The 23,468-nt window shown below is 62.4% G+C and overlaps 2 protein-coding genes across 2 annotated transcripts in view; one reads left to right on the top strand and one right to left on the bottom strand.

The window, feature by feature from the left end:
- The window catches only part of KIF19 (kinesin family member 19), a 29,652-nt gene extending 18,130 nt beyond the window's left edge, over positions 1 to 11,522 (top strand). Inside the window, exons 8-20 of the mRNA XM_038372373.2 lie at positions 1,572 to 1,718; positions 2,094 to 2,216; positions 2,479 to 2,635; positions 3,042 to 3,216; positions 3,505 to 3,688; positions 4,328 to 4,598; positions 4,968 to 5,071; positions 5,527 to 5,648; positions 6,473 to 6,578; positions 7,126 to 7,222; positions 8,210 to 8,616; positions 8,994 to 9,138; positions 9,804 to 11,522. Of these exons, the coding sequence (XP_038228301.1) occupies positions 1,572 to 1,718; positions 2,094 to 2,216; positions 2,479 to 2,635; positions 3,042 to 3,216; positions 3,505 to 3,688; positions 4,328 to 4,598; positions 4,968 to 5,071; positions 5,527 to 5,648; positions 6,473 to 6,578; positions 7,126 to 7,222; positions 8,210 to 8,616; positions 8,994 to 9,138; positions 9,804 to 9,955 (2,190 nt within the window). The 3' untranslated portion in view covers positions 9,956 to 11,522. The remainder of the gene's footprint in view (positions 1 to 1,571; positions 1,719 to 2,093; positions 2,217 to 2,478; positions 2,636 to 3,041; positions 3,217 to 3,504; positions 3,689 to 4,327; positions 4,599 to 4,967; positions 5,072 to 5,526; positions 5,649 to 6,472; positions 6,579 to 7,125; positions 7,223 to 8,209; positions 8,617 to 8,993; positions 9,139 to 9,803) is intronic.
- Positions 11,523 to 12,334: 812 nt separating this feature from the next.
- Positions 12,335 to 17,779, bottom strand: BTBD17 (BTB domain containing 17). The gene is made up of 3 exons (XM_038372369.2): positions 17,641 to 17,779; positions 15,218 to 15,494; positions 12,335 to 14,392 (listed from the first exon to the last, which is right to left on the bottom strand). Exons 1-3 carry the CDS (start codon positions 17,732 to 17,734, stop codon positions 13,312 to 13,314), a joined length of 1,452 nt encoding a protein of 483 aa, XP_038228297.1. The 5' UTR covers positions 17,735 to 17,779; the 3' UTR covers positions 12,335 to 13,311.
- Positions 17,780 to 23,468: the final 5,689 nt, after the last annotated feature.

Below are 23,468 nucleotides of genomic sequence, written 5' to 3'. Positions count from 1 at the left end.
TGAAGGCAGGGTTCAGGGGTTCCACTCAAGGGATGGCTCTCCCCCAAATTGCCAGAGCCCCCCAAGTCTGTGGGGTGGGGCTGGCCCCTCCATGTCCTGAATGGAGAGAGAGTGAACTTGCGAAAGGCAGGACAAAGAACCCACCCCAGTGCCCAGGAAGCTGGGCAGGCCAAATGCATCCACCTTGGTCTAGGTCGGACATCCCCTGTGTGGTGTGGTGTGCTGCTAGTACACCGTCGAGCCAGGGCTGGACTAGCAGGGGCAGTGGGTCGGAACTGAGGGGCACCAGTACAGGTGGGTGATGGACCAGGAGTAGGTCAGGCTGACGGGCATGATAACACACACGCTGCTTCCCACTCGGTGTGCCAGCAATGGATACCTTTGGCCCCTAGAGACTGTGGTGATTGGCGCTTCCAGGGGGCCGTGGGTCAGACTGTACATTTGATGGGCACCAGCAGAGCTGTGCGTGGGGTGCCCAGGGCTGGAGTCACCAGTTTTGGGGCTGGATCAGTCCTGCGGGTAGGTCCCTCACGTGCCATGGTCCCACGCGACTATGTGTGTCGGGTTCGGCCGCAGTCTGTGCTCCCTGGGGCTGCGTGGGGGACTGGAGCCCTTGCTCCCGGATCTGCTCTGCCCACGCAGTCCTGGTGCCAGGCAGAACAACGGACTTCACCAGCTGGTGCTGCCCGGGTTTAGTCAAGCTCACAGCGCCCCCTAGTGCCCCAGGCTTGGGATTGGCCCTCTTCTAGACCAATCCCCATTTCCACACTCCATTTACTGGGCACAGGGGGGCTCTGGCAGTTTCCTATAGGGGGGCAGGTCAGATGACCTCGGCTTTCCCTTTCCCAGCCTGGACTCCTGGCTGGTTCATGTTGTAGCTTCGCCTGCGGCTTGTGGAAAGGTGGCACCTGCGGGGGCAAGGCAAGCACTGGGTTAGGAGATGTTCTGTTAGGGAAGGGCTGCCCGCAAGCCGTGGGCTCGCACCGCGCACTGGGGTCTGCTGGAGGTCCCCGTGCGTATTGGGGATTGTTGTAGGGTCATTTGTGGGCACTGGGCTGTGCACACTGATTTGTTATCTAGGGTTGCTTGTGCGTTTGTTATTGTAGGGTTGCTTGTTTGCACTGGCTTGTTGGTGCTCAGCACTGGGCTGTTGCCTTTGATTTTCTCTCCTTTAAAAAGAAAAAGACCATTTAAGTGCGGGGAGAGTGGGGGGGATGTTTCCAAACAGCTGAACACCCCTAGCCACAAGCTCTTTGCCAGTGGAGGAGTGGGGCCCTTGGCCACGCCATAATGCGCCATGCCCTGCAGGGGGTGATGGCGAGGGCCCCAGTGGGAGCTATTGTATGGGTACCGAACTCGTGCCCTGAGCCGCGCCTTCCCCGATGCCCGCGCAGCCCCTGTTGCTCTGCCGGGCGTTGTCATGTCCAAGCCAACTCTTCCGTGTGCTGCTAGGCGCCTGCAAGCCGGGGGTGTGATCCGGGCTTGGGAGTGGCCATGCACAAAGTCCCGCGTGCCCCTCCCCCAGGGCTAGCCCCGAATCCCTGCCTCACACCCTTGCCCTGCCCCCACAGACCCAGAACCGTGGGCAGAGGATGAAGGAGGGAGCCCACATCAACCGCTCGCTGCTGGCGCTGGGGAACTGCATCAATGCCCTGAGTGACAAGGGGGCCCCCAAGTACGTCAACTACCGCGACAGCAAGCTCACTCGCCTCCTGAAGGTACAGCGGGATGAGCGCCCGCCGGACCCTGGGCCAGGGCAGGGTGATCAGCAGCACCTTGCAGTGGGCAGTTGGGGTGCAGGCCAGGGGAGGGGGCCCAGGGCTGGAGCACCCCAGGGTGAGGGGGACGGCACCAGCTCTGCACAGCTCGGCCTGGCCCACGTCAGCCCGGGTGCCGTACGTGCCAGGAGGTCGGGACCACTGTGGCGTGGCCAAGGGGATGGAACAGCGCAGGCCCCTAGCACCAGGCTGGGGGTGGGCAGACGGGCCTGGGCCCAGCTCGTTCCGGTTCCAGTGCCTGGGGCACAGGCCTGGGGATAGGGCTGCAGCCTCCGGCCCTGGCAAACACCCAGCCCCACGATCCTCTGTCGCCAGGACTCCCTCGGGGGCAACAGCCGCACAGTCATGATCGCGCACATCAGCCCCGCCAGCAGCGCCTTCGAGGAGTCCCGCAGCACCCTCACCTACGCCGACCGCGCCAAGAGCATCAAAACAACGGTACTGCTGGCACCCGGCCTGGGGCACCTGGTGCCCCGCCCTCCTTTCCCCCACCCGGCGCCCCGCCCTCTGTCCTCTCACCGGGCGCCCCACCCTCCCTTCCCCCACCTGGCATCCTGATCCTCCCCCTTGCCTGGGCACCCAGCACCCCGCCCTCCTGCCTTCTCGGAGAGACCCGCCCCCTTTCCACAGGAGCAGTCGGGGTGCGGTGCTGGCGGGAGTCGCCTCCCCGACACGCTGACCCTTCGCCCCGTCTCCGCAGGTGAAGCGGAACCTGCTCAATGTCTCGTACCACATTGCCCAGTACACCAGCATCATCTCAGACCTGCGCAGCGAGATCCAGCGCCTCAAGTGCAAGATCGATGCGCAGGGGCCACGCCTGGCCCGGGGCGAGCGGGGTGACATCCGCCACATCCAAGGTAACGCCCATGGGGCCGGCCCTCCCCGCTGCCAGGCCTGTCACTGCTCATGGGACATGGGCTGCACCTGCCCCGATCACACTGCCCCACACTGAGCTGGCACCACTCCCTGCTTCCGCCGGAGCCAGGTGCTGGGCTCCCGGCCACACCTCCTCCTCAGCAGAAGGCACCTGGGCGGCTTCATACCACCCCGGTGGAGGGCACCTGGGCAGCCATGCCCCCACCCCAGTGGAGGGCAGCTGTGCGGCCGTGCCCCATCCCGGTGGAAGGCGGTTCTGATGACCCAGGAGGGATCCCTGCAGGCCCCCATGCATGCGATGCCCTGGGGACGGCAGCTGCTCTGTACGTGCCCTATTCAGCAGGAGGCGCCCCCGCGGTGACCAAACCCACCCCTCGTGTGTTACAGCCGAGGTGCAGCTCCACAGCTCCCTCTGTGACCGGCAGGAGATGGACCAGCTGCGGGAACAGCTGATCGGCGCCTTCCAGGAGCAGATGGACCTGCGGCACCAGCTGATGGAGCTGGAGAACAGCTACATGGAGATCCAGATCGAGAGCACCCGGCACCTGCTGACCATTGCGGAGTAAGCACAGCCCTGCCCAGGCCCCACAGAGAGCCGGGGTGTCACAGGGGCTCTAGGAAACCTCCTCCCTCTCTGTATAACTGGCCTGGCGGGCTGGGCGTATTGGGAAGATCTCCCTGGCTCAGCAGCCGGCGGGGGCTGGTCAGTATAGCCAGGTAATCCCCAGCCAGGTTTACTGCCCTGTCAGTGGGCGAGGAGCGCCACGTGTCAGCAGTTGGGCATAGCCAAGGCCCGGGAGGTTGCAATCTGCCAGGGGCTGATGCTTGCACTCTCCCCTGGCGACTCCAGCTGGGACCAGGAGAAGAGGCACCGGGCCCAGAAGTGCAGGGAGGAGCTGAGGAAGGACGAGAGCGAGAAGGATTCGGACACCGGGGATGAGCAGCCGGACGCACCGGAGCCGCAGGAAGTGAGCTCGGCCAGGGAGAACATTGCCACCCTCATGGGGGAGCAGAAGAAGCTGCGCAAGCAAAAGGTTCCTGGGATGGGGGGGTGAGGGAGAGCTCGGGGGGAGGTGCTTTGGGACTGGGCTTTGGGGCCTAATGGGGGGAAATTAGTTTGAGGGGTCTCAGCCCAGGGCTGGGTGCCCCCACACACAGCCCAACCCCACCCCACCACTCAATTGGCATCAGCTATTGTGACTGCCAGGTTCTGGTCAGAATTGGTCGGGGCTGGGATAGCAAGGGGGCTGCAGGTTCAGACTGAGGGGCACCAGCAAAGCTGTGGGGTGGGGAGCCCAGGGCTGGGATAGTAGGGGCAGTGGGTTGGGATTGAGGGACACTGGCAGAGCTGGAGGGTGGGGTGCCCAGGGCTGGGGTAGCAGGGGCAGTGGGTTGGGATTATGGGGCACCGGGAGAGCTGTGGGGGCTACAGCGGGTCAGGACTGAGGGGCACCAGCAGAGCTGGATGTGGGGCACCCAGGGCTGGGCTAGCAGGGGGCAGTGGGTCGGGAGTGAGGGGCACCAGCAGAGCTGTCGGGGAGGGGGGCGCCCAGGGCTGGGAAAGCCGGGGTCCGTCTGGCCAGGGGTCCAGTCCATTCCATAGTGACCCCTTGGGACGGGCTGGTCATGCGGGCAGGCCCGTGACGGGGCCCTGGGCTGCTCTGCACCCGCAGGCGGAGCTGGAGAAGCGGTTCAAGGAGATCCGCCAGCGGGGGCGGCGGCTGGAGGAGGTCCTGCCTCGGCGCATCAGCTCGGAGGAGCAGCGCGAGGTGCTGAGCCTGCTCTCCAAGGTGCACGAGCTGGAGCTGGAGAACACGGAGATGCAGTCCAGCGCCCTGCTCAAGGACAGCGTCATCCGCCACAAGGGCTACGTGGTGCGGCGCTTCGAGCAGCACCGCAGCCTCTGCGACCGCATCATCCAGCAGCAGAGGCAGATCATCCACGGTGCGGGACCATGCCCCCACCCCCGGGCTGGGGGATCCTGGGGGGGCTCTGCGGGGCCCTGGCACCCCTGGTGCAGCCAGCGCCCTGGGGTCGCATCACAACGCAATGATGTCGTGATGGGGCGAGGCTGTGTTGCCATGCAGCGGGGCTGTGTCATGGTGATGCCACGTCCCGGCGTGATCACGTCAACTCAAGCTCCTCCATCTCCTCCTGGCCTGGCCCAAAACCCTCCCCCTCGCCCCAGGCTCACCTCTGGCCCAGGGACCTGTGTGTCAGAATTAATGCAGGGCTGGGTGCCCCTGGGTAGGTCTGGGGGGTGCTCCCCTAAGTCTATGACCCCCCACTTCCATCTACTCCTCTCCCTGGCAGAATATCACCTCTCGGTCCCGCACCACCTGGAGGAGCTGTATGAGATCTACCTGCGGGAGCTGGAGGAGGGCAGCCTGGACCGTGTGGCTGCCAAAGCCCTGAAGGTGCCTGTGGGGGAAGCTGGTCCCTCCCTCTTGGCTCACACCCCATGGGGTCAGGACATCACTCAGCCCTTTGGAAACAGAGCGGGTCCCTGGGTGCTCTCTGGGCCCTCACATATCCTGGCACAGGAGGGGGTGACCAGCTCCAACCCAGGCCAAGTGAGTGCTGCTTCCAGCCCCCAGATGTGGTCGCTGGGGGGTCAGCAGCACACACAGTGGGGAGCTGGGGGGGGCCTCGGTGTTGGGAAGGGGCAATCAGAGAGCAAGGTAATTTTCCAGGGGAGGGAGTTGGGGGGCTCAGTATGGAGGGGTTCCCTCTATCCCCAAAGGGCCAATCCACCGGTGAGTGAAGGGCAGAGAAACCGCAGCCGGCAGGCTGTGTCCTGCAGCACCCCCCAGGGGATCCCTAAACCGCAGGGCGGCTGGGCTGGGCGTAACAGCAGCTGCTTCCCTCGCAGGACACGTCTCTGCCCAAGATCCCCCACCTCCCGGCTGCTGAGAGCACCCTGGACTCCGACCAGGACAGCGTGAGGACACTGGGCTCGGAGCACCTGCCGCCCCTCGTGCTGGACGCAGACAGGTAGGGCCTCGCCTGGGGCCAGAAGGGGCCAAGCGCCACACGTCCGGCCCAGGGATTGTCCCGCACATGTGGGTGTCTGTGTTCCGGACCCAGCCCTGGGGCTCTGGCTGCCCGCAGATCCTGGGGGAGGCATTAGTGACGAGAGGCTGGATGCAGCAGATGGGCAGAAAGGAGGCTGTCAGCCCAAAGAGGAAGAGCCGGCGGGGGGGAGGAGGGGGCGTGTTCAGAGCAAAGGGAACCTCCTTGTTGCCCCCTCAGCCGCAGCCGTTCCCTGATGCGTGGGCCTGGGAGGAAAAATGGGCACTATATCTGCAATGTTTTTGTTCATTTACAAAAGTCCTCTTCCCCCGACAGCAGTAGAAACGAACAGCAGCTGGCAGCTTCCTAGCTCAGAAACCCCCACGGCCACCCCTCCTGCCACTCTGTGCCCAAGTCGCTCCATCTCTGCTTCCCATCCGTGTCATGCCACTGCTTCTCCTGGCTTCGTGCTGCCACGCCCGCGCTGCAACCCATGGCCTAGTCCCCGCATTTGCAGCTAGGGAAATGTCTGTCACGCAGCTCGGCTCTGACCTGCCAGCTCCAGTTTGCTGCAGCCTTTGCTAGATACACGGGCTCGACTGCTCCTCCTTGGGCCTGCATTAGGGCAGCCGGCAGAGCCACTGGCTTTCCTGAGGTCTGGGCTTGGCTTTGGATCCAAGACTCCACCAACAGGAGCCGTTGGCTGCTTTCAGCACAACACCCCGTGCGCGTGAATTCAGCACTCTCCCTCACTCTGTGCCGTGTCTCTGCTCTGGGTGTGACGGGCGTCTGTCCCTCTCCGGCAGCGACCCGGCCCAGGTGTTCAGGACCAGCCCTCGGGTGCGGCAGATCAAGAGTTCGGCTGTGCTGACCCCGCCCCCGATCCACGTGAACGGCATGGTGACCCAAGAGGTGCGTGGGGCAGCGTGGGAAAGGCCCCGGTGTGGAAGGTGCCAGGGGCCCAGGGCACGGATGCACCTATGTGAAAGGCAGCATTGACTAGTAGCTGGAGCGCTGCACAGAGCCAGGAGTCCTGGGGCTTCTCCTGGCTCCGCCACTGGCCTGCTGGGTGACCTTGGGCAAGTCACTGTGCCTCAGTTTCTGTCTTGTTAGCCTGGGCTCTTCAGCCCAGGGGCTCTTTGGGGCAGGGGCTGTTCTTCACTGTCTGTGCAGCACCCGGCTCCCCGTGGCTCTGGGCTCAACGGCGGTTACCGAGTGTGGGTGATTCATAACCGAAAAATCCAATGGAAACTCTGGGCCAGAGTCCGCTCACGCTGCCAGCGTCAGTCTGGGGTTGCTCTGGGTTTACTCGGGGCAGGGCTGGGCTCTGGGCTTTTTACCGCCGCCCTGCCCTCACCGGTCCTATCCCAGCCCGACGGGGCAGGCAGCGAGTGCAGAGCAGCGCAGGTATTTCTGCCAGGCAGCGGCCAGACGCCCTCACCTCCCGTCTCTCCCCCAGTACCTGCACCGGGGGAGCCTGGCCAGCCTGGAGAGCCACCCCAACTCCTCCCCGGACAGCAGTGAGAACTGCTCGGACGTCACCCTGATGCGCAGAGGTGAGGAGCTCTCGGCGTGGGGTGGGGCCGGGTTGTGCCGTCACCTCCTCATCTGGGGAAGGGGAGGCACAGATGGTGCCAGGACGGTGGCAAACAGCTCCTGCCAACCATGCTAGGGCCTCTTAGAGCCCCCCCGAGCCCTAAGAGTCAGGGGCTTCTGGGAAACACAGGGGTGGGGGGTCATGTCCTGAATGCTGCCCCCATCTGGGATGCTCATAGGTTCGGTTTGGGACCATCCAATCCCCAGGCCCCCAGACTGCGGGGAGATAGGGGGCTGGGCAGGGAGGGTCAGGCCCTCAGCTTGGTACGGACTATGACGTGTAGCGCTGTCTGCCCACGCGCACCAACTGCAGTGTCTGGCCCAGGCTTTAGCAATGGGCCATCTCCCCTCCCCTCCCCACCCTACCCCACCCCACCCCCGCCCATCTGATCACAGCCATGGAGCCAACGCAGGGTACAGGGTAGCCAGTGCTCGCCCACCAAAAATGCTGCAGCAGCTCACAGAGCCCTTGGGGGATGGATCTCTTTCCTGACATGCAAAAAGAAAAGGAGTACTTGTGGCACCTTAGAGACTAACAAATTTATTAGAGCATAAGCTTTCGTGAGCTACAGCTCACTTCATCGGATGCATCCGATGAAGTGAGCTGTAGCTCACGAAAGCTTATGCTCTAATAAATTTGTTAGTCTCTAAGGTGCCACAAGTACTCCTTTTCTTTTTGCGAATGCAGACTAGCACGGCTGCTACTCTGAAACCTGTTTCCTGACATGGGCTGTCTGCCCTCTGGGTGTTAGGGGCACCGCGGGCACAGTGAAGATGAGACTGAGGGCACGATGCTTCCAGTTTGCAGATCCAGGTGGGGGAGTGGGTGGGAGGCTCAGGGAGGGCCCCAACCCACCCAGACCGGGACCATGAGACTGGGGGGGGCCCCCGCTCTTACCCAGCCAGGTCCCCCCTCGGTCTCTCACGCCGGTGCCCGCTCTTCGCAGAGCGCAGGGAGATCCTGAGCAGCACCAAAAGCATCGCGGTGAAGGCTGCCCGGCGCCGCTCCAGGGTGCTGGAGTCTGACCGGCTGCACCTGCTGGAGCCCATGAAGGAGCGGAGCAGCCTGTCGCTGCACTCCCTGAGCGAGAGCGAAGACCCCCTCTCCCCGGAGACCCCCGCCTCCCGGCGCCCACCCTGCCCCGGCCTGCAGCATGCCGCCAGCGAGTCCAACCTGTCCAGCAGCACCGGGGAGACAGCCTCACGGGCTGAGGGCCCCTGCCCCAGCCACTCCCCCGGGCCCTGGCTCCGGGGGCACAAGAAGGCTGGCAAGAAGCTGGAGAAGAGGGAGGAGTCGCTGGACGGCAAAAGGCGGAAACGACGGTCCAGGTCCTTCGAGGTCACCGGCCACGGGGTACGTGCCATCCCCACGCCAGCTGACCCCCTAGGAGCTGCTCCCGGAGAGTCCCTTTGGGGCCAGCCTCCCAGCACCTGCACTAGCCATGGACTCCCCAAGGGAGGGGCTGGGGCTCCCACTGCAGGAGCCAGGCACAAGGCAGGCAGGGATGATCCTGCAGCTTATCCCCAGTGTACTGCATGATGGAGTGGATAGTTTCCCCCCTCGTCTCCCTTTGGCACAGGGCGGGGCGCGGGGGCAGGTGTAATCCTGGATCTGAGGTTCAGGGTTTGGGATCCAGGGCCCAGGCCTCTGTCAAGTCATCGAGCTGCCCCCTGGGCTGAGCTTTGCCCCCGAGCTGCTGTGACCATTTCTCCCCCTCCCCTCCCCTCCAGCTCTCAGGACTGAAGACCAACGTAACCCAGTGCCGCCCCCTCGAGAGCAACTCCGAGCACAGGATGCCAGCGGGGGGGCAGCCAGTGCCACACCCCCGGGCACCTGGCAAAGCCAAAGGGAGGCTCCCACAGAGCCAGCATGCAGGTGGGTGAGCCTCGGGTTGGCTGGGGCCATGGCACCTAGCCAGGGCTACCCACGCTGGCTCTTTGCCACACAGAGCGTGCCTGGGCCATCACGGTAACTCCTGCCAGGGCATCCCCCTCAGTGCCAGTGGCAGCGTGCTCCAGCCCTGATCGGGACCCTGTCTTGCTGGAACTGGGCCTGATGTCCCAGGCTGGCACGAGTGGCCCTCTCAGTCCCCTCCCCCGTCAGCCATTGGGGCGGAAGTGGGGGTGCCCCAGGCCGAGTCCTCTCTCTGCTCACACACTGGGCACTACCCTGACCACAGCAGGGCCAGCCGCTCCCACGCTGCCCTCCCAGCATCCCTCCACCCCACCTCGGGGGCAGCCTCCCGCTCCTTCTGCTGGCCCCGCTGTGCTCCCAGACTCGGTGCCCCCAGGCTGGCGGGTGGTGAAATCCCCAGTCCAGCCTGTCCAACCCCTCCCCCTGGATGAGCTGCCTCATGGGCCAGTTCTCTGCTCCTCCCACAACGAGCCTGTGGCACTGGAAGGAAAGGACGGAAGCCAGGGACCACTGGCACAGCAGAGCTGGGGGCAGCATCCAAGCACCAGGTTCCCCAGGGTGTGGGACCCGGATCGGGTCCGGGCTCCACTTTGCAAACTTCTTCTGTTTGTTTCCCTATCCCCCAGGTCTGGGGGACCCAGCATCTCTCCCGCTCCCCCTCCCTCATCCCGGCAACTTGAAGAAAGGCCCCCAGCCCAGCCAGCACCCCCGCCTGAGCTACATCACTCTGAACGGCACCAACGCTTATGCCAAGGACGGCAGGAGCCGGCGCTACTGACGGGCTGTGGGCAGACAGCCCTGGACTGGGAGGGCCCAGTCCTCAGTGCGGGGAGGGCAGGGGCTTGGGAAGCCTGGCAGGACTGTCCTGGAGGCCTGGCATGCCCAGCTGCTGCAGGGAGAGTAGGGTGCAAGGGGGCTTCTCTGAGTGGAGCCGGCACAGGGCCTGGGGCCTGCAGGAGGAAAAGGGTTTACCAACGTGGTTCTCATGGACGATGATTCTCTCCCTCCTCCTGGCTGCCCCGCAGCCCTGGCTGCTGAGGCCTGTCCCTTCCGCAGCCCTACGGACACATTCCCTCTACCCCTCCATCTGAAGCGCTTAGACCGCCGCGTCCCCCTTGCCAAGGGTTACGGGGAGCTCCCTCTGAAAAGTCGCTTGGCTGGCAGCCAGCCGCCTGTTCCCAGCTGGTCACTCTGTTCACAGCTCCATGCCCCAGCTGCCCTGGGACAGGTGGGGGCAATGGCACGCCGGGCATCCCGCTGACCCCATGTGGATGGACGCCAAGCACCCATGCAGCTCAAGCCCCACGGTTTGTTGCCCTGGTGCCTTCCCTCCAGACTGCTGGCCTCGCCCATTCCTCCCACTGGCCTCCGGGCATGGGCTGGGCTCAGGGTGCCACACTCCCTATGCACCCCAGAGCTTCCTGTGACCTCTGCCACCCATATACACCTGCCCGCTACCCCACCATGCCAGCTGCACTGCGCCCAGGGCTCTGCCCCCGCAGGTGCCCCGTACGGCAGGTCGGCAGGACTGGTGCTCTGTCTGCATCTCCGACCTCAGGTTTCCAGCCCCCCCGAATCACTCCCTTGCTCCCCAGGAGCTGCAGCTCCCAGTCCCTGGAGGGTCTCGCAGTGCTCAGCAGCACCCCCTGCTGGCAGACTAACAGCAGGACTGGCCTGCTGCAAAGGGAGTGTGGCTGGAAAGCTGGTGGCCATGAATCTGGCTGGGGGCACCCCTGGCCCTCCCTCATTAAACCCACAGTGCATGTGTACCATCAGTAGGGAGTTCAGGGCCTCCCAGCTCTGCTCCCCCGGGGCCAACTGTGGCTGAGGATTGTCTGCGAGTGTCTTGTGGGGAGGGCAAGAGGTGCCCCCAAAATGGTCTCCTGGCCTCCCAGCTCCTGGGGTGAGTGGAGGCAGGGAGGGGATCTCCCTGGCGTGGCCAGCAGGCAGGAGGCGTGTGGACCCGGGTGCTGGCTCAGTTACGCTGTAAATAAAATGTGTTGCCAAACTCTTCACCTGGTGGGGCCCAATCCTGACCTAGCATGGCCAATGGGACCTGCAGTGCTCAGGATCAGGCCCTTTTGTTGCGGCTAGGATGGCACAGGATTCCAGCCAGGCCTGGGAGCTCTGCAGCAACGGGGTTTGGGGCAGGGGGGGCTGCCTGCTGGGCCCAATCCAGGGGCTCTCAGTGCCTGCACAGCGCCCAGGTCTGGCCCATTGGCTGCAGGGCTGCCCTGGTCTCTGTGGGTATGTCCAGGGACTCTGAACCTGGGGTTTTTACCTGGCAATGTTGTTTTTTATTCCTCTTGTTAAGGCTAAATTAAAAGTGATTTGTTGAGATTCTACGGCCCAGTTCAGTTGTGCTTCTGCAGCCTTCGGTTGCTTGTTTTCCTTGTCTTTGGGGAGGCTGGCACGAGTACCCAGCTCGGGCCTGCTCTGAGGGCCAAGCCAGCTGGCAACAAGCCCTACTCTTGGCTCCAGCCTCTGCCACTGATTGTGTGACTTGGGCAAGTCATTTAATTCTGTTGTGTCTTGGCTGGTCACCTCTTCCTGTGTCTCGGGATGGGGTTTGCTGGCGGGTCGCTTGATACCAAGGTTCTGGGTATAAAGGGCTAGACACTAGCAGCCATGGCTAGCATGTGGCTCCGGAAACCCGGCGATAGGAGGCATTACACATGGTTATAAACAGCCTCTTGGATCCTGATGATTGATTTAACTGTTAACTGAACCATCTGTTCATCATTTATTACACCTCTGTAAATGAGCCTTCCCGCCAGGCAGGACCCCTTCCCAGCTGTGCAGTGCTAGGCGACCCTGCCCAGTGTTTGCCATGTTCACTGGGGCATGAGCTGGGCCAGGTTGACCCGAGTGTTTTGGAAGCAATTTGGGCTCAGCGAAGCTTCCCGCTGTTCAGAGCCCCCCACAACCGTGGGAACCGTTAGAACCAGAGAGAGGCGCCGGGCTCCAGACAGGAGTCCCTGAGCGAGGGGCTCTGGCCTGGGCTAGGCAGGTCAGACTGCAACATAATGGTCCCTTCTGGCTTTGGGGCCTGTGAGCCCCCGGGGCAAAAGGCCGGAGGTCACCCTGCAACCTGTTGTGAGCAGCGTTTCAGGGACATCCTGACAGAGGGAATGTCCGTGATGCTACAAGACAGCCCCCCTGAAAGCAGCACCACCCAGAGTCTCTTTTTCGGCTGTTTATTTGGAAGTTGGTGTAAGTGGCATTTGTCTCCCGGGCGATACCCAGGGCCTCCTGGACAAAGAGAAGCAGCTGGTGTCTGTCTGTCCATCAGGTCCCTGGAAGGAGGAGAGGCGAATGCAACGCATGCTGGGAATTCCCAGTGTCGGGCCATCCCGTGCTGCAGCATGGGAGACCGAGTGGCTCAGCTGGGTCAGAAGGTGCAGCAGAACCAGGGGAGCCGAGTGGGCGAATCCCTCCTGGGGAACGCTCTGAATTCCCTCGGCCAGGTCACTTACCCCCACCAGGGTGCCCTGCCCTAGCACTGCCAGGCTGGGACACCCACCCCGCCGCCTGCCTTGGCCAGGAGCCGGGATGACTGACCTGGAGGGACACCCAGAGAGCAGTGATGGGAGAACACGTGCGAGTGTCGGGTGGGGACCCTGCCAGTGCAGACAAGCCCTCCCTGCTCGAAGCCTGGAGTGACAGCGTGTGTCTATCCCTCTTGGGATCTGGAGGGCAGGTGCACACAGCGGACAACAGAACTAGCTTTAAAAACGGGGGGTGGAGGTTGAATTTTGAAAGGAGACACTCAGGGGCTTGGTTTTCAGTGTCCTCCCAAGGGGCGGGACCTCTTCCTTTGCCTGTATCCGCAGGCTCTGACCCTCCCAGCACCCCGAGAGCCCGGCCTGGGGGAGACGTGGCATCGTGGTCGTCCCCTGCCTAGTTCAGAGGGATCCTGAAGTCAGAAGGGGTGGAGCTGCCCTTGCAGGAACATCTCTGGAAACAATCTTGCTGCTTTAATTCACTTCTATCTAGGAGCCCCTCCACTCCCAGCTCTGTGAGTTCAGCGGTTCTCTGCGCGGGGCACAGGCTGGCCCCTCCAGGGTCTGGGCCCAGCGCACCAGGCTACGGGAGTCACCCTGAGCAACCAGTCCCCAGCACCTTTCCACCTGGCTACTTCCTGACCTTGATCAGCGAGTGGTAGACAGGCTTGACAATCAAGTGCAGGTGCAGGGAGTTGTCGATCAGGTACTCGGAGGTGCGCTTCTGCAGGTCAGCGTGTGCCAGGAAATCGGCCAGCTCGTCCGTGCTCTGGTGGAAGCTGTAGGCGTGTTTCACGAAGATTCGCCCCTGCTGCCGCACCCCCACCAGGACGGTCTTCTGGAAGCTGACGCCCGCGAAGTCAGAGCTGGTCATAGCCGGGGTGATCACCAGCCGGGGCCGCCCGTCCTCGATCCGGATGGACTGGATGGCTCCGGAGACAGAGTCCGAATAGACGGGGCGCAGGCTGACGGGCAGCCAGCGCGGGGAGAAGAGGACATTCCAAGTCACCCGCTTGCTGGCGTCATGGTTGCTGGGGCCCAGCTGCGTTTGGAAACTGGTGCTGCGGTCGTCACGGGCCGGGTTGTTGATGACCCACGGGGTGCCCCAGGAGCCGGAGAGGTAGTTGCGGGGCAGGAACATGCTGCAGTTGACATCGAAGTACTTGGCGAAGTGGATGGGGGAGGCGGAGTGGAACTGGAAGGCCTGGAAGAGCAGGTCCTGGATGGCGCCGTGGTGACGCACCATCACCGCCGACTGCTTCTGCAGGTGGAAGAGGTGGCCGGGGGGGATCATGGCGTAGCGGATGGAGCGCAGCAGCTGCACCGCCACGGGGGCTTCGGGCTGCTTGCGGCCCACCCACTCCTCGATAGCGGTGTACAGCTCCAGCTCGCTCTGCAGCACCAGGTCAGAGCGCTCCAGCAGCAGCCCCAGCAGCTCTGCGCTCGCCGTGGCCCACTCAGCGCCGCCCATGACAGCTGAGAGGTTCCAGGCCAGGAACTGCAGGCAACTCTCCTGCAAGCCCACATCCCCGATCTTCACCGCGTAGTGATACCAGCCGACCACGTGGCCCTGGCTGGACTCGCTGGCCAGGTGGCTCTTCATGTACTCAGCCACCCCACGCTGGAGCGTGGAGACGCGATATTTGCTAGCGAGCCGGTGCAGAGGGATGGCCTGGTGCAACAGGATGGAGATCTCCCCACAGTACAGATACCTGGGCGCAAAGAGTGACCCAACATTAGCTCTCCCCACACCTAACAGGGAAGGGCAGCTCTGCTGGTGCCCCTCGCTCCCAACCTGCAGCCCCTGCTATCCCAGCCCAGGGCTCCCCCCGACCTCCAGGTCTGCCGGTGCCCCTCACTCTCGACCTGCAGCCCGTGCTATCCCGGTCCTGGGCTCCCCCCACTCCAGCTCTGCCAGTGTCCCTCACTCCTGACCCACAGTCCCCTGCTAGCCCAGCCCTGGGTTCCCCCCCACCTCCAACTCTGCTGGTGCCCCTCACTCCCAATCCACAGCCCCCTGATATCCCAGCTCTGGGCTCTCCTCCGCCAGCGCTGACAGTGCCACACACTCCTGACCTACAGCCCCTGCTATCCCAGCCATGGTCCCACCCACCCCCGCTCTGCCGGTGCCCCTCACTCCCAACCCACTGCCCTCTGCTATCCCAGCCTTAGGTCTCTGGCATAATCTCCGATCTTTTAATAAACTGTTGGTGTGGTCTGGGGCAGACTCGGGCATCTCTACCCAGATCCCCTGTGAGGGGTTGACCCCAGCTCCCCAGCAACATGAGCCCTGTAGCCCTCCCTCTCTCTTCTCTCAGCCCCTCTGCCAGTATATTCCTGGCTCATTTTGTGGCTGGCATAGAGCTTGTCCGGCTCTCCCTGTGCCCAGCCTCTCTCCAGATGGGGGAGTGGTACCAGCGGCCTGGTCCCCTGGGAGAGGAGATTCCCCCCACCCCACCTGTCCAGGGGTGTCAGTGCCCCCCTCCCGCACCTGCCCAGGGCAGTCAGAGCCCCCCTACACATACACACACACACACCTGATGAACTTCTCGAAGATCGCGGCGCTGTCGGCCGGCTCGTACAGTGTCACCGCAGTCTGGTTGTGCAGGAGATGCTCGAAGGCTGAGCTCTGCAGGGTCAGGAGCAGCTGGTGGGTGTGAAAGACCTTGACCTCGTCGGAGCCGGCGGTGTGCACCCGCAGCGTGGTGTCGCTGGCATTGCCGTTCTGCAGCAGCTCCTGCAGCCGGTGGACCAGCGCCAGCGAGTGATTAATGGTGGCCCCGGCGGCCTCACCGCTGAGATCTGCTTTCTGGGCTGTGCGGGGGGACAGACACGCTGAACTGCGGATCCAGGGGCTGTGCAGGGGGCAGGGCACACGGGGGTGCTCTTGGAGAGCGTGTGCCAGGCCGGCCTGTGGCGATGGGTGCTGTGGCACGGGGGGGCGAGGGCTGGCGGGGGCGGGGAACGGCACAGGGGGCTGGGGGAGGAAGGGTGGGGGGAGGGAGGAGGATGGGCACAGGGAATGAGGAGGGGTTGTGGGCACAGTAGTGGAGGTGATGGGGGTGCTGCAGGCAGGCGTGGGAACCCCCAACACAAAGTGCTGTAACCCACAGCCTCTCTCCACAACTCGCAAAGGGTTCACGGCCCCCTGGCCCAGCCCCTCTGCGATTCTCGCAGGTGAGACACAAACACCCCCAAGTCAGGGCTGGAAGAGACCCGGGAGTTCATCCAGCCATTCCCCAGCCCTGAAGGACTCAGCCCGCACCCCCCTGGTGCCCTGAGAGGAACGACAGAGCCATCATGACCCGTTCCATTCCTGGGCTTGGTCTGGGTCCCAGCTGGCTCTGATCGCAGGCCCTGATGCGGGTGTCGATCAAGGGTCTCTCGGGGCTCAGTGGGAGGAGAAACCCGCCCTGGGACATTATCATCTTGCTGCGGATTCATTCTCCCCCTGACGGCTGAAGGGGCCCTTGCTTGGAACAGCGCCTAGAAGATCAGAGTAACGTGTGTGCAGGAGGGCAGGATCCAAGCCCTGGCCCAGGGACACGCTGCTCCCAACCCCCGCGGGGCTAGCTCAGGCCAGCTCAGGGCTGGCAGCTGGCTGGGAAATTGGCAGCTGGCCTCAGGTTCCAATTCCAGGCCCGGTAGCCAGAGGCTACTCGGCTCGGGGGCTTTGGTTCCGCTCTCTGCCCCACAGCTGAGCCCTTCCCCTGGGTAGCCCACTTGAGCCACTGGGAACCCCCTTGCAAGAAGAAACGGCTTAAGCAGCTGGCCTGTTCCCAGAGGACCCCAGGCTCTTGCGTTTGGCCACTGGCTCACTGGCCACTCACCCCGTGGAGCGAGTGGGAGCATGGCACACACTTCAGCTGCCCCCCAGCGTTGGCTGTCCAGGGTGCCGGGGCACCCCAGAAGCCCGCTCCCCCAGAGGCGATCCCAGCTAGTGGGGGAGGTTCCCCAGGCCCTGGCTACCAGAGCGGCTATTTGCTAAGCCCGAGGAGCTGGCTCCCAGCCACCCTGACTCTGATTCACAGCCCATCATTAACTCAATGAAAATGCTGCCACTTCGCTAAGGGGATGAATTAAACCCAGCTGCAGAGCCAAGTTTCACTTCACTGCTTTCCAGCAGCTTCCTGCTCCTGCTGCCCAGCCAGGAACGGAGGAAATGCTGGGCCGGGGGGAAGAATCGCTTCTTCACGGGACAGCGCCCGGAACTGCCACTTCTGGCAAACTCGCGCTGGTTGTGGCTCCATCCCAAAAAGCCAGTGGCGACTGGGTTTGTGGCTGTTATCCGGAGAGCAGGAAATGCCCCCAACTTGGGCATGGCCTCTGAGTGCCAGTGGCAGGGCCTGTCAGTTCTTTTGGATACGCTCCCTCTGCCTGGCACCCAGCCTCGTGGCACTGGCCTATGTGGCAGGCACGATTGCCTCAACTTCTCTGCAGCAGGAGCCGCTTGCACCTGCTGTGAATTTGGCCCACTATTATAGCTCTTAAATCCACATGGTGGGCGGTTATCCTGCGGATTACCCTTCCCCGCACAGATGAGCTCCCCACTAAACCCAGCAGGGCGGGGATTAGCAACTTGCTTGCAAGCCAGGCCGGAGGGGCAGGGGGCTGTTCCCGTCCAACCACAGCTCGGGGCCTGGCCGCTCCGTCCTGGCGTGGATTCGCCGCGCCAATGGGCCTGGCTGGGGCGCTAGCACCCAAGGGTGCAGTGGCGGCATGGTCTCAGCTGAGAGCTGAATGGCCCAAGTTGCAACTTCAAGGTCAAGGTGGATGCCCCAGGCTCTGGCTGTTCTGTGGACCCAGAGCAGGCTGCCAGTGCAGCCGCTTTCCCTGCACGGCCAGGAATTTTGTCTGGATCGCCATGCCCCTTCCCCAGAGCGATCTGCTTTGCCCCACCCTGGCCCCCCACCCCCCATCAGTCCCTGATGCTGCCCCCACTGCTCAGCGGCTCCCTTACCTGCTTGGACGGGGAGTAAAAGTAGCAGCAAGGTGGCCCAGCCACAGCCGCCTTGCTGAGGCACGGCCGGCCTGGCCCCCAGCAGCCCAGCCATGGCTCTGCCAGCACCCGGCAAAGGGAATCAGCCCTGCACTGAGCGGGTGATGTGCCTCCCTGACTCTTTATGTAGGACACTGACCCTCCCAGCCCCGCGCCATTGATTGGTGGAAACGGACAACAGCTGTTACCAAGGAAACCACTTCAGATGGTGAATTGATTCCTTCTCAGCACGGTGGCAAGCCCGCCCGCTGGCAGCTTGTCCCCGGGGTGTCTGGGGCGCCCGGGGTGCCCCACCCCCCGCCAGCGCCAGGCAGCCTGCGCTGAAGGAGCGCGGGCCATGAAATGCCCACGCGTGTTCCCACTTGATTCTACTCTCTGTGCTTGCCAGGCGTGGGCACGGCTTGCCCGGGCAGCCCCGCTGGCTTGGAGGGGCCAGTGTCCGTCTGCACCAGGGTCACGGGGAATCGGCCCCATCGGAGTGAGCCGAGTCGCTCCGCATTTACACCAGGGTCATGGGGAATTGGCCCCATCGGAGTCTGCAGAGTCGCTCTGGATTTACACAGGGGTCATGGAGCAGCATCCCCCTTGGAGTCAGTAGCCTCACTACCGAGTTACACTGGTGTCAGAGAAATTGGCCCCCATTGGATTCAGTAGCATTGCTCCTGATTTACACCATGGTCAGAAGGAATCAGCCCCATCAGAGTCAGCAGAGTCACTCCAGATTTACACCAGGGTCAGGAATTAGCCCCCCATGGCGGCTGAATGTTTGCACTGTGCCCAGCACACTGATGTCACTCTCCTCCGAGGGCCCGGATAGAAAAGGGCCCGGGACGTGCAGACGGGTCTCCTCACTGCACACCTGGGACGGGTGTGATGGATGCTATGGCGGCCTGATGCCAGCCTGCCCGGGTGATGGGCCATTAGCTGCTGACACAAGGTGCTTTGATGTTCCTGTGAGCGTGTCCTGCTGCAGCTGGAGCGGCTGGCAAAGCGCAGCTGGTCGATCACTTGGGCCCAGGCTGCAGGGACATGGATCCCGTGTCGGGGCTGGCGCCGGCAGCCACAATGGCACTGCTTTCTTCCTGGCATCAGGGGGCGTGTTGGTGGCTAATTTGAAAGTCCAACTCTCGCTCAGTCTGGCTCCTGCTCGCCAGATGTCTACAGAGCTCCGACAACGGCCAGCCCCACTCCCGTGCCCAGGAGACCCCACACCACTCAGCTCCCACCTCGCCCATAGCCCCCTTTGCTCCCTCCACCCCTCATGGCTAACTGTCTCTATCTGCTCCACCCTGGGAGACCTGCTGGCCAGGCACCTGGGTCTCCACCGTTTAACCCTCTCCCCACCATCTGGGGCAATGGGGCAGGCACCTTCTCGCTGTACCTTGTCTGCAAAGCAGCGAGTGCGCTGTGAGTGCCAGGTAACGAATAGGTATCAATTTACCTGCTGGGGCTGCAAGCTGAGCAGGGAGAGGGGCTTGGGGGCCACCTGCACCTTCTGATCCTACTTAGTTCTGTGTATTATGGGAGCAAACTGAGACCGAGGCCCCATTGTGCCAGACGCTGCACAGACACTGCCCCCAAAGAGCTCTCAGCCTGAACCAAGACGGGAGGTGAAGAGTCATCGATTCCGAGCCCAGACGGGACCATTGTGATCATCTCATCTGACCCCCTGCAGACCTGCCCCACAACAATCCCTAGGGCAGAGCTTTGAGAAACACATCCCATCTTCATTGCAAAATTGCCCGTAATGGTGAATCCACCAGGCTCCTTGGGGAATTGTTCCAGTGGTTAGTTACTCTCACCATTAAAAATGTCTGCCTTATTCCCAGGCTGACTGTGTCTAGCTTCAGCATCCAGTCGCTGGATGGGGTGAGACCTTCCTCTGCTAGACTGAAGAGCCTATTATCAAAGTTCCCCAGTTCGGTACTTCCAGATTGGGATCCAATCCCCCCGAACCGTCTCTTTGTTAAGCTAAATAGACTGAGCTCCTGGAGTCTGTCACTACAAAGCAGGTTTTCTAACCCTTTGATCATTCTCGTGGCTCTTCTCTGACCCGTCTCCGATTTATCCACATCCCTCTTGAATCAGGGCACCAGAACTGGACACAGGATCCCAGCAATGGTCAGACCAGTGCCCAGAACAGCAGTGAAATAACCTCTCTGCTCCTCCTCCAGACTCCCATTGTGCATCCCACGATCCCATCGGCACTTTTGGCCAGAGTTGCACCGGGAGTTCACATTCAGCTAATCCCCCCCCCCCCCGCAAAAAATCTTTTATAGAGTCACTGCTCCCCAAAACAGCCCCCCAGCCCGGCAGCATGGCCTGCTGTCTCTGTTCCCAGATGTGTACAGTTACATTTCTCCTTATTAAAACGCCCATTGTTTGCTTGTCCCCAGGTTACCAAGAGATGCTGATCGCTCTTTCAGTGACCTGGCCTCTTTGTTATTTTCCACTCCCCCAATTTCTGTGGTATCTGCAAATTTCATCAGTGATGAGTTTCTCTTTTCTCCCGGGTCATTGGTAAACCTGTTAAGTAGCAAAGAGCCAAGAACTGGTCCCTGCAGGACCCCACCAGAACCACGCCCGCTCCATGGCAATTCCCTGGTCCCAGTTACATTCTGAGCCCTGTCAGGTTTCCGGCTGTTAATCCAGTTCATAGGTGCCTTCATTCTAGTTGTTTAATACAAACGATTCTGCCCATTTTACAGATGAGAGACTGAGGCCCGGGGCAATGCAGTGATGTGGCCAAGGTCACACCGGGAGTCTATGGCAGAGAGCAGGTGCCTAGCCCAGTGCCTTATCCACAAGGACACCCGCCCTCCTGGCTCCAGGGGGCCCCTGTTTTGCCCCACCCAGTCCAGCAAGATCAGCAGAATGTGCCTTTGCTGGCAGTCACATTGCACTGGGGCTGGGGATGGGGACAGAAAGCAGCTTCAATGCTTCACACACATGCACCCCACTCCCCCAGGGCACTGCTCGAACAGCTGCTGTGACCTTCATCACTCATGAGCAGCCAGTTCAGGCCGGTGCCAGTGGGGAAGATTAGCCCGTTCCCATGTATCGAGTAGCTGTCGGGGCTGATGGGATTAGAGCTGGCATCTGCTTCAGTGCAGCTGCCAAGTGAAGTGAAAACCCTGCCCGGCTGGTGTGCGCTTCACGCCTGGCTCCGCTGCCCGCTCGCTCCCCCTTCCTGCCCCTCCCCACCCTGGCAACCGGCCAGTTGTTTCTCCAGATCAGTAACAGAAGACAATGGAGCCCTTAGCCAGCCTGTTATGACCCCCTCCCCTCCCGGCCTCTGTGCAGAGCACACACAATGGCTCTGCCAGGCCTGCCCAGATTTCACCACCCCAGTGCCAACCACTCGCTTTCACCCACCTCTGACTTTTGGAGGAGTCTCTGACCCTGCGTGGCCATTAAAGAGCCGGCGGTGTATGAACCCCCCGCGTTCCGGCCAGGCTCCATGCTTGCTCCCGCTGGCCAGACGTCACCCTGCAGCTCTGCTACTCTTCTCCAGGCCTGTTCAAAGTGACTGGATGCTGCCAAGGGTGCTGCGCTCCACCCCAGAGGCAGCTGAGCGTGCAGTGCGGGGGGGGAAAGCATCCTGGGATAAGCTGTAGGCACAAGTCCTTGTTGCATTTACGCTGAGAGGGGCGCCCTTTGAGGTCCTGGATGTAATGTACTCCCCAGACGGACGGTGAGTTAACTCCGCTGCCTTGGAGCTTTCCAGAAACTGCTCCCCAACAAGGGCTGGGGGCCCAGACTCACCTGGGAAATCCACCTGGACTCAGCTGAGTTGCATTGGAGCAGGGATCCCCTTGGTGTAAAAGGCAGGGACAATTGGGGGAGTCCTGGGCCAGGGCAGAGGGGCCTGACCCACTTTCTGCTGTGTGTAGCTGGTGCCGCTTGCGGGCGCAAGAGATATTCTGTAACTCAGCCCACGGCAGCCAGGCCCCGTCCACACACTCACACAGCACCTGTTGAGCCAACGCTGGGATCTGGAGCCCGGTTAGTGAAAGGGGGCAAAGTCCTGGCTGGCTGCTCTCGCTTTGGGGTCATGACCAGCTTCTTTCATTTTGCTTTAAACAGGTTGCTCGTTGGCTTGGCCCCCCTGAAATCCACCTGCTCACCCAGGCCCAGCCACTGGCATCTCTAACTTGGTTTCCGGTCACACCTTTAGGGCACTTGCAGCAGCTTTGTGATCTAGACCAGGCGGAAAGGAATCCGGGTTCTGCACCTGCAATCCCTGCTCTGAGCCTGCAGGGCCCTGGACGCTGGCTAGCGCCCAGTCCCGGACAGCAGTGCTTCATCCAGCCTCAACAAGGAGACCCGCTGGAACCCGTGAGCTGCTGCTGTGCTCAAACGTCTGCCAGGCAGGTGGAAGCTCGTCTTGGGGCGCTCAGAGAGTCTCGGCACCATCTGCAGGTCAGGGGGGACCCTCTGCTCCCGGCCTCCAATGTGCCAAAGGGTCTGTATGTACAGGGAACCCCGCAGGCCCTCAGCACTGGACAGCAGGGCTCAGCCTCTGGGCACAGGGTGAGGCTGCATAGAAAAGTGTGACCCCATGGCAGGAGATGGAGGGGGCCCTGGCAGCTGGAGTGGGCAGCTGGCCTCATCTTTCTGCTCTGGATGCCACAGCCCCTGGCCCCCCCAGCTGCCTCTGAGCACTCCATTGCAGAGAAGACAGCGTGAATTCCCCCATTAGCCCTGCTCTGTCCCCCCAGGCCTGTCAGTCCTGGGCATCCGTGGTGGCTTTAGATACAGGGCTGCCAGATGTTTGGCTAGTCCAGATGTTGACATAGTTCCTGAGTAGCTGACTGTCTGACGAGGGGCTCGGGAAGAGGACCCTGCTAAGCTGCAGTGGGAAGATGGTCTGTGAGCTCCTAGCCTGGGGCCTGTCACAGCTTCCTCTAGTGGCTGGTCCCCTGGGGGATAAGAGCCTACAACTGCTGCCAGCTAGCAGGGTCGCTCCTCTGGCTCTGGTGTGCGAGTCTCCTGCTGCTAGAGCGGAAGGCCCCAGGTTTAGTCTCCTTAGGCGTCTGGCGATGCACAGCTGGGAGGAAACGCAGCGACGTAATCAGTCCAAAGGCAGTGCCAGATCCGGCAGCCCTACTCACAGGAGTAAATCTGCTACAGCCAGGACCTGGTTCTGGACAGCTGGCTAGCAAGGTGACCCGGACCTACGGAACATTAGAATGCAGCGCATGCATCTGTCCACCAGAGGGCAGTGCGGCACCAGAGCTCATGCCCACCTGGGCTCAGCAGGTATGTGGCCAGGTGCTGCCGGGGCAGGTGTTGGGGGGACCGGCAGCCGCCACCACTACCTGTGCCAGCCAGAGGCTGGGGCTGTGGTCGCCAGGGACAGCGCAGGGAAGCCAGAGCTACAACTGCAGCCTTGAGCAAAACTGGAGTCCAGTCTGGGTCTGGCAGTCAGGCTAGGCCAGGGTCCCCAGGGGCATGGCAAAGTGCCCATGTGTGGCTCCCCGGGGCCAAAGCATGAGCAGGGCCACGTGGGGATCATGGGTAGGGCCAGGCTGTGTCTAACATTCCAGGCGTTGTCCTGCGCCCAGCACCATGGTACGTCAGGTGAGCTCTGGGCTCTCACTTGCCACGTGGCTATCACCATCTCAGTCGTGCTAAACAGCAGGTTCCAGCAACTGCCCCTCCAGCTGAGTGGAGAAAAGCACCCTGAGTCAACAAGCTGGAGGTGCTAATGCAGAGCAAAGGCTCCGGTGTGCTGCCTAGGGTCACTGTGCCTGGAGAGCGCTCCCTGGAGCCCTCCCCAGCACTGG

The sequence above is a fragment of the Dermochelys coriacea genome, chromosome 14 (genome assembly GCF_009764565.3).
Source record: "Dermochelys coriacea isolate rDerCor1 chromosome 14, rDerCor1.pri.v4, whole genome shotgun sequence".
NCBI lineage: Eukaryota > Metazoa > Chordata > Testudines > Dermochelyidae > Dermochelys > Dermochelys coriacea.
Note: the sequence above shows the minus strand (reverse complement) of the source record. Positions and strands in the feature narration are given on the sequence as shown.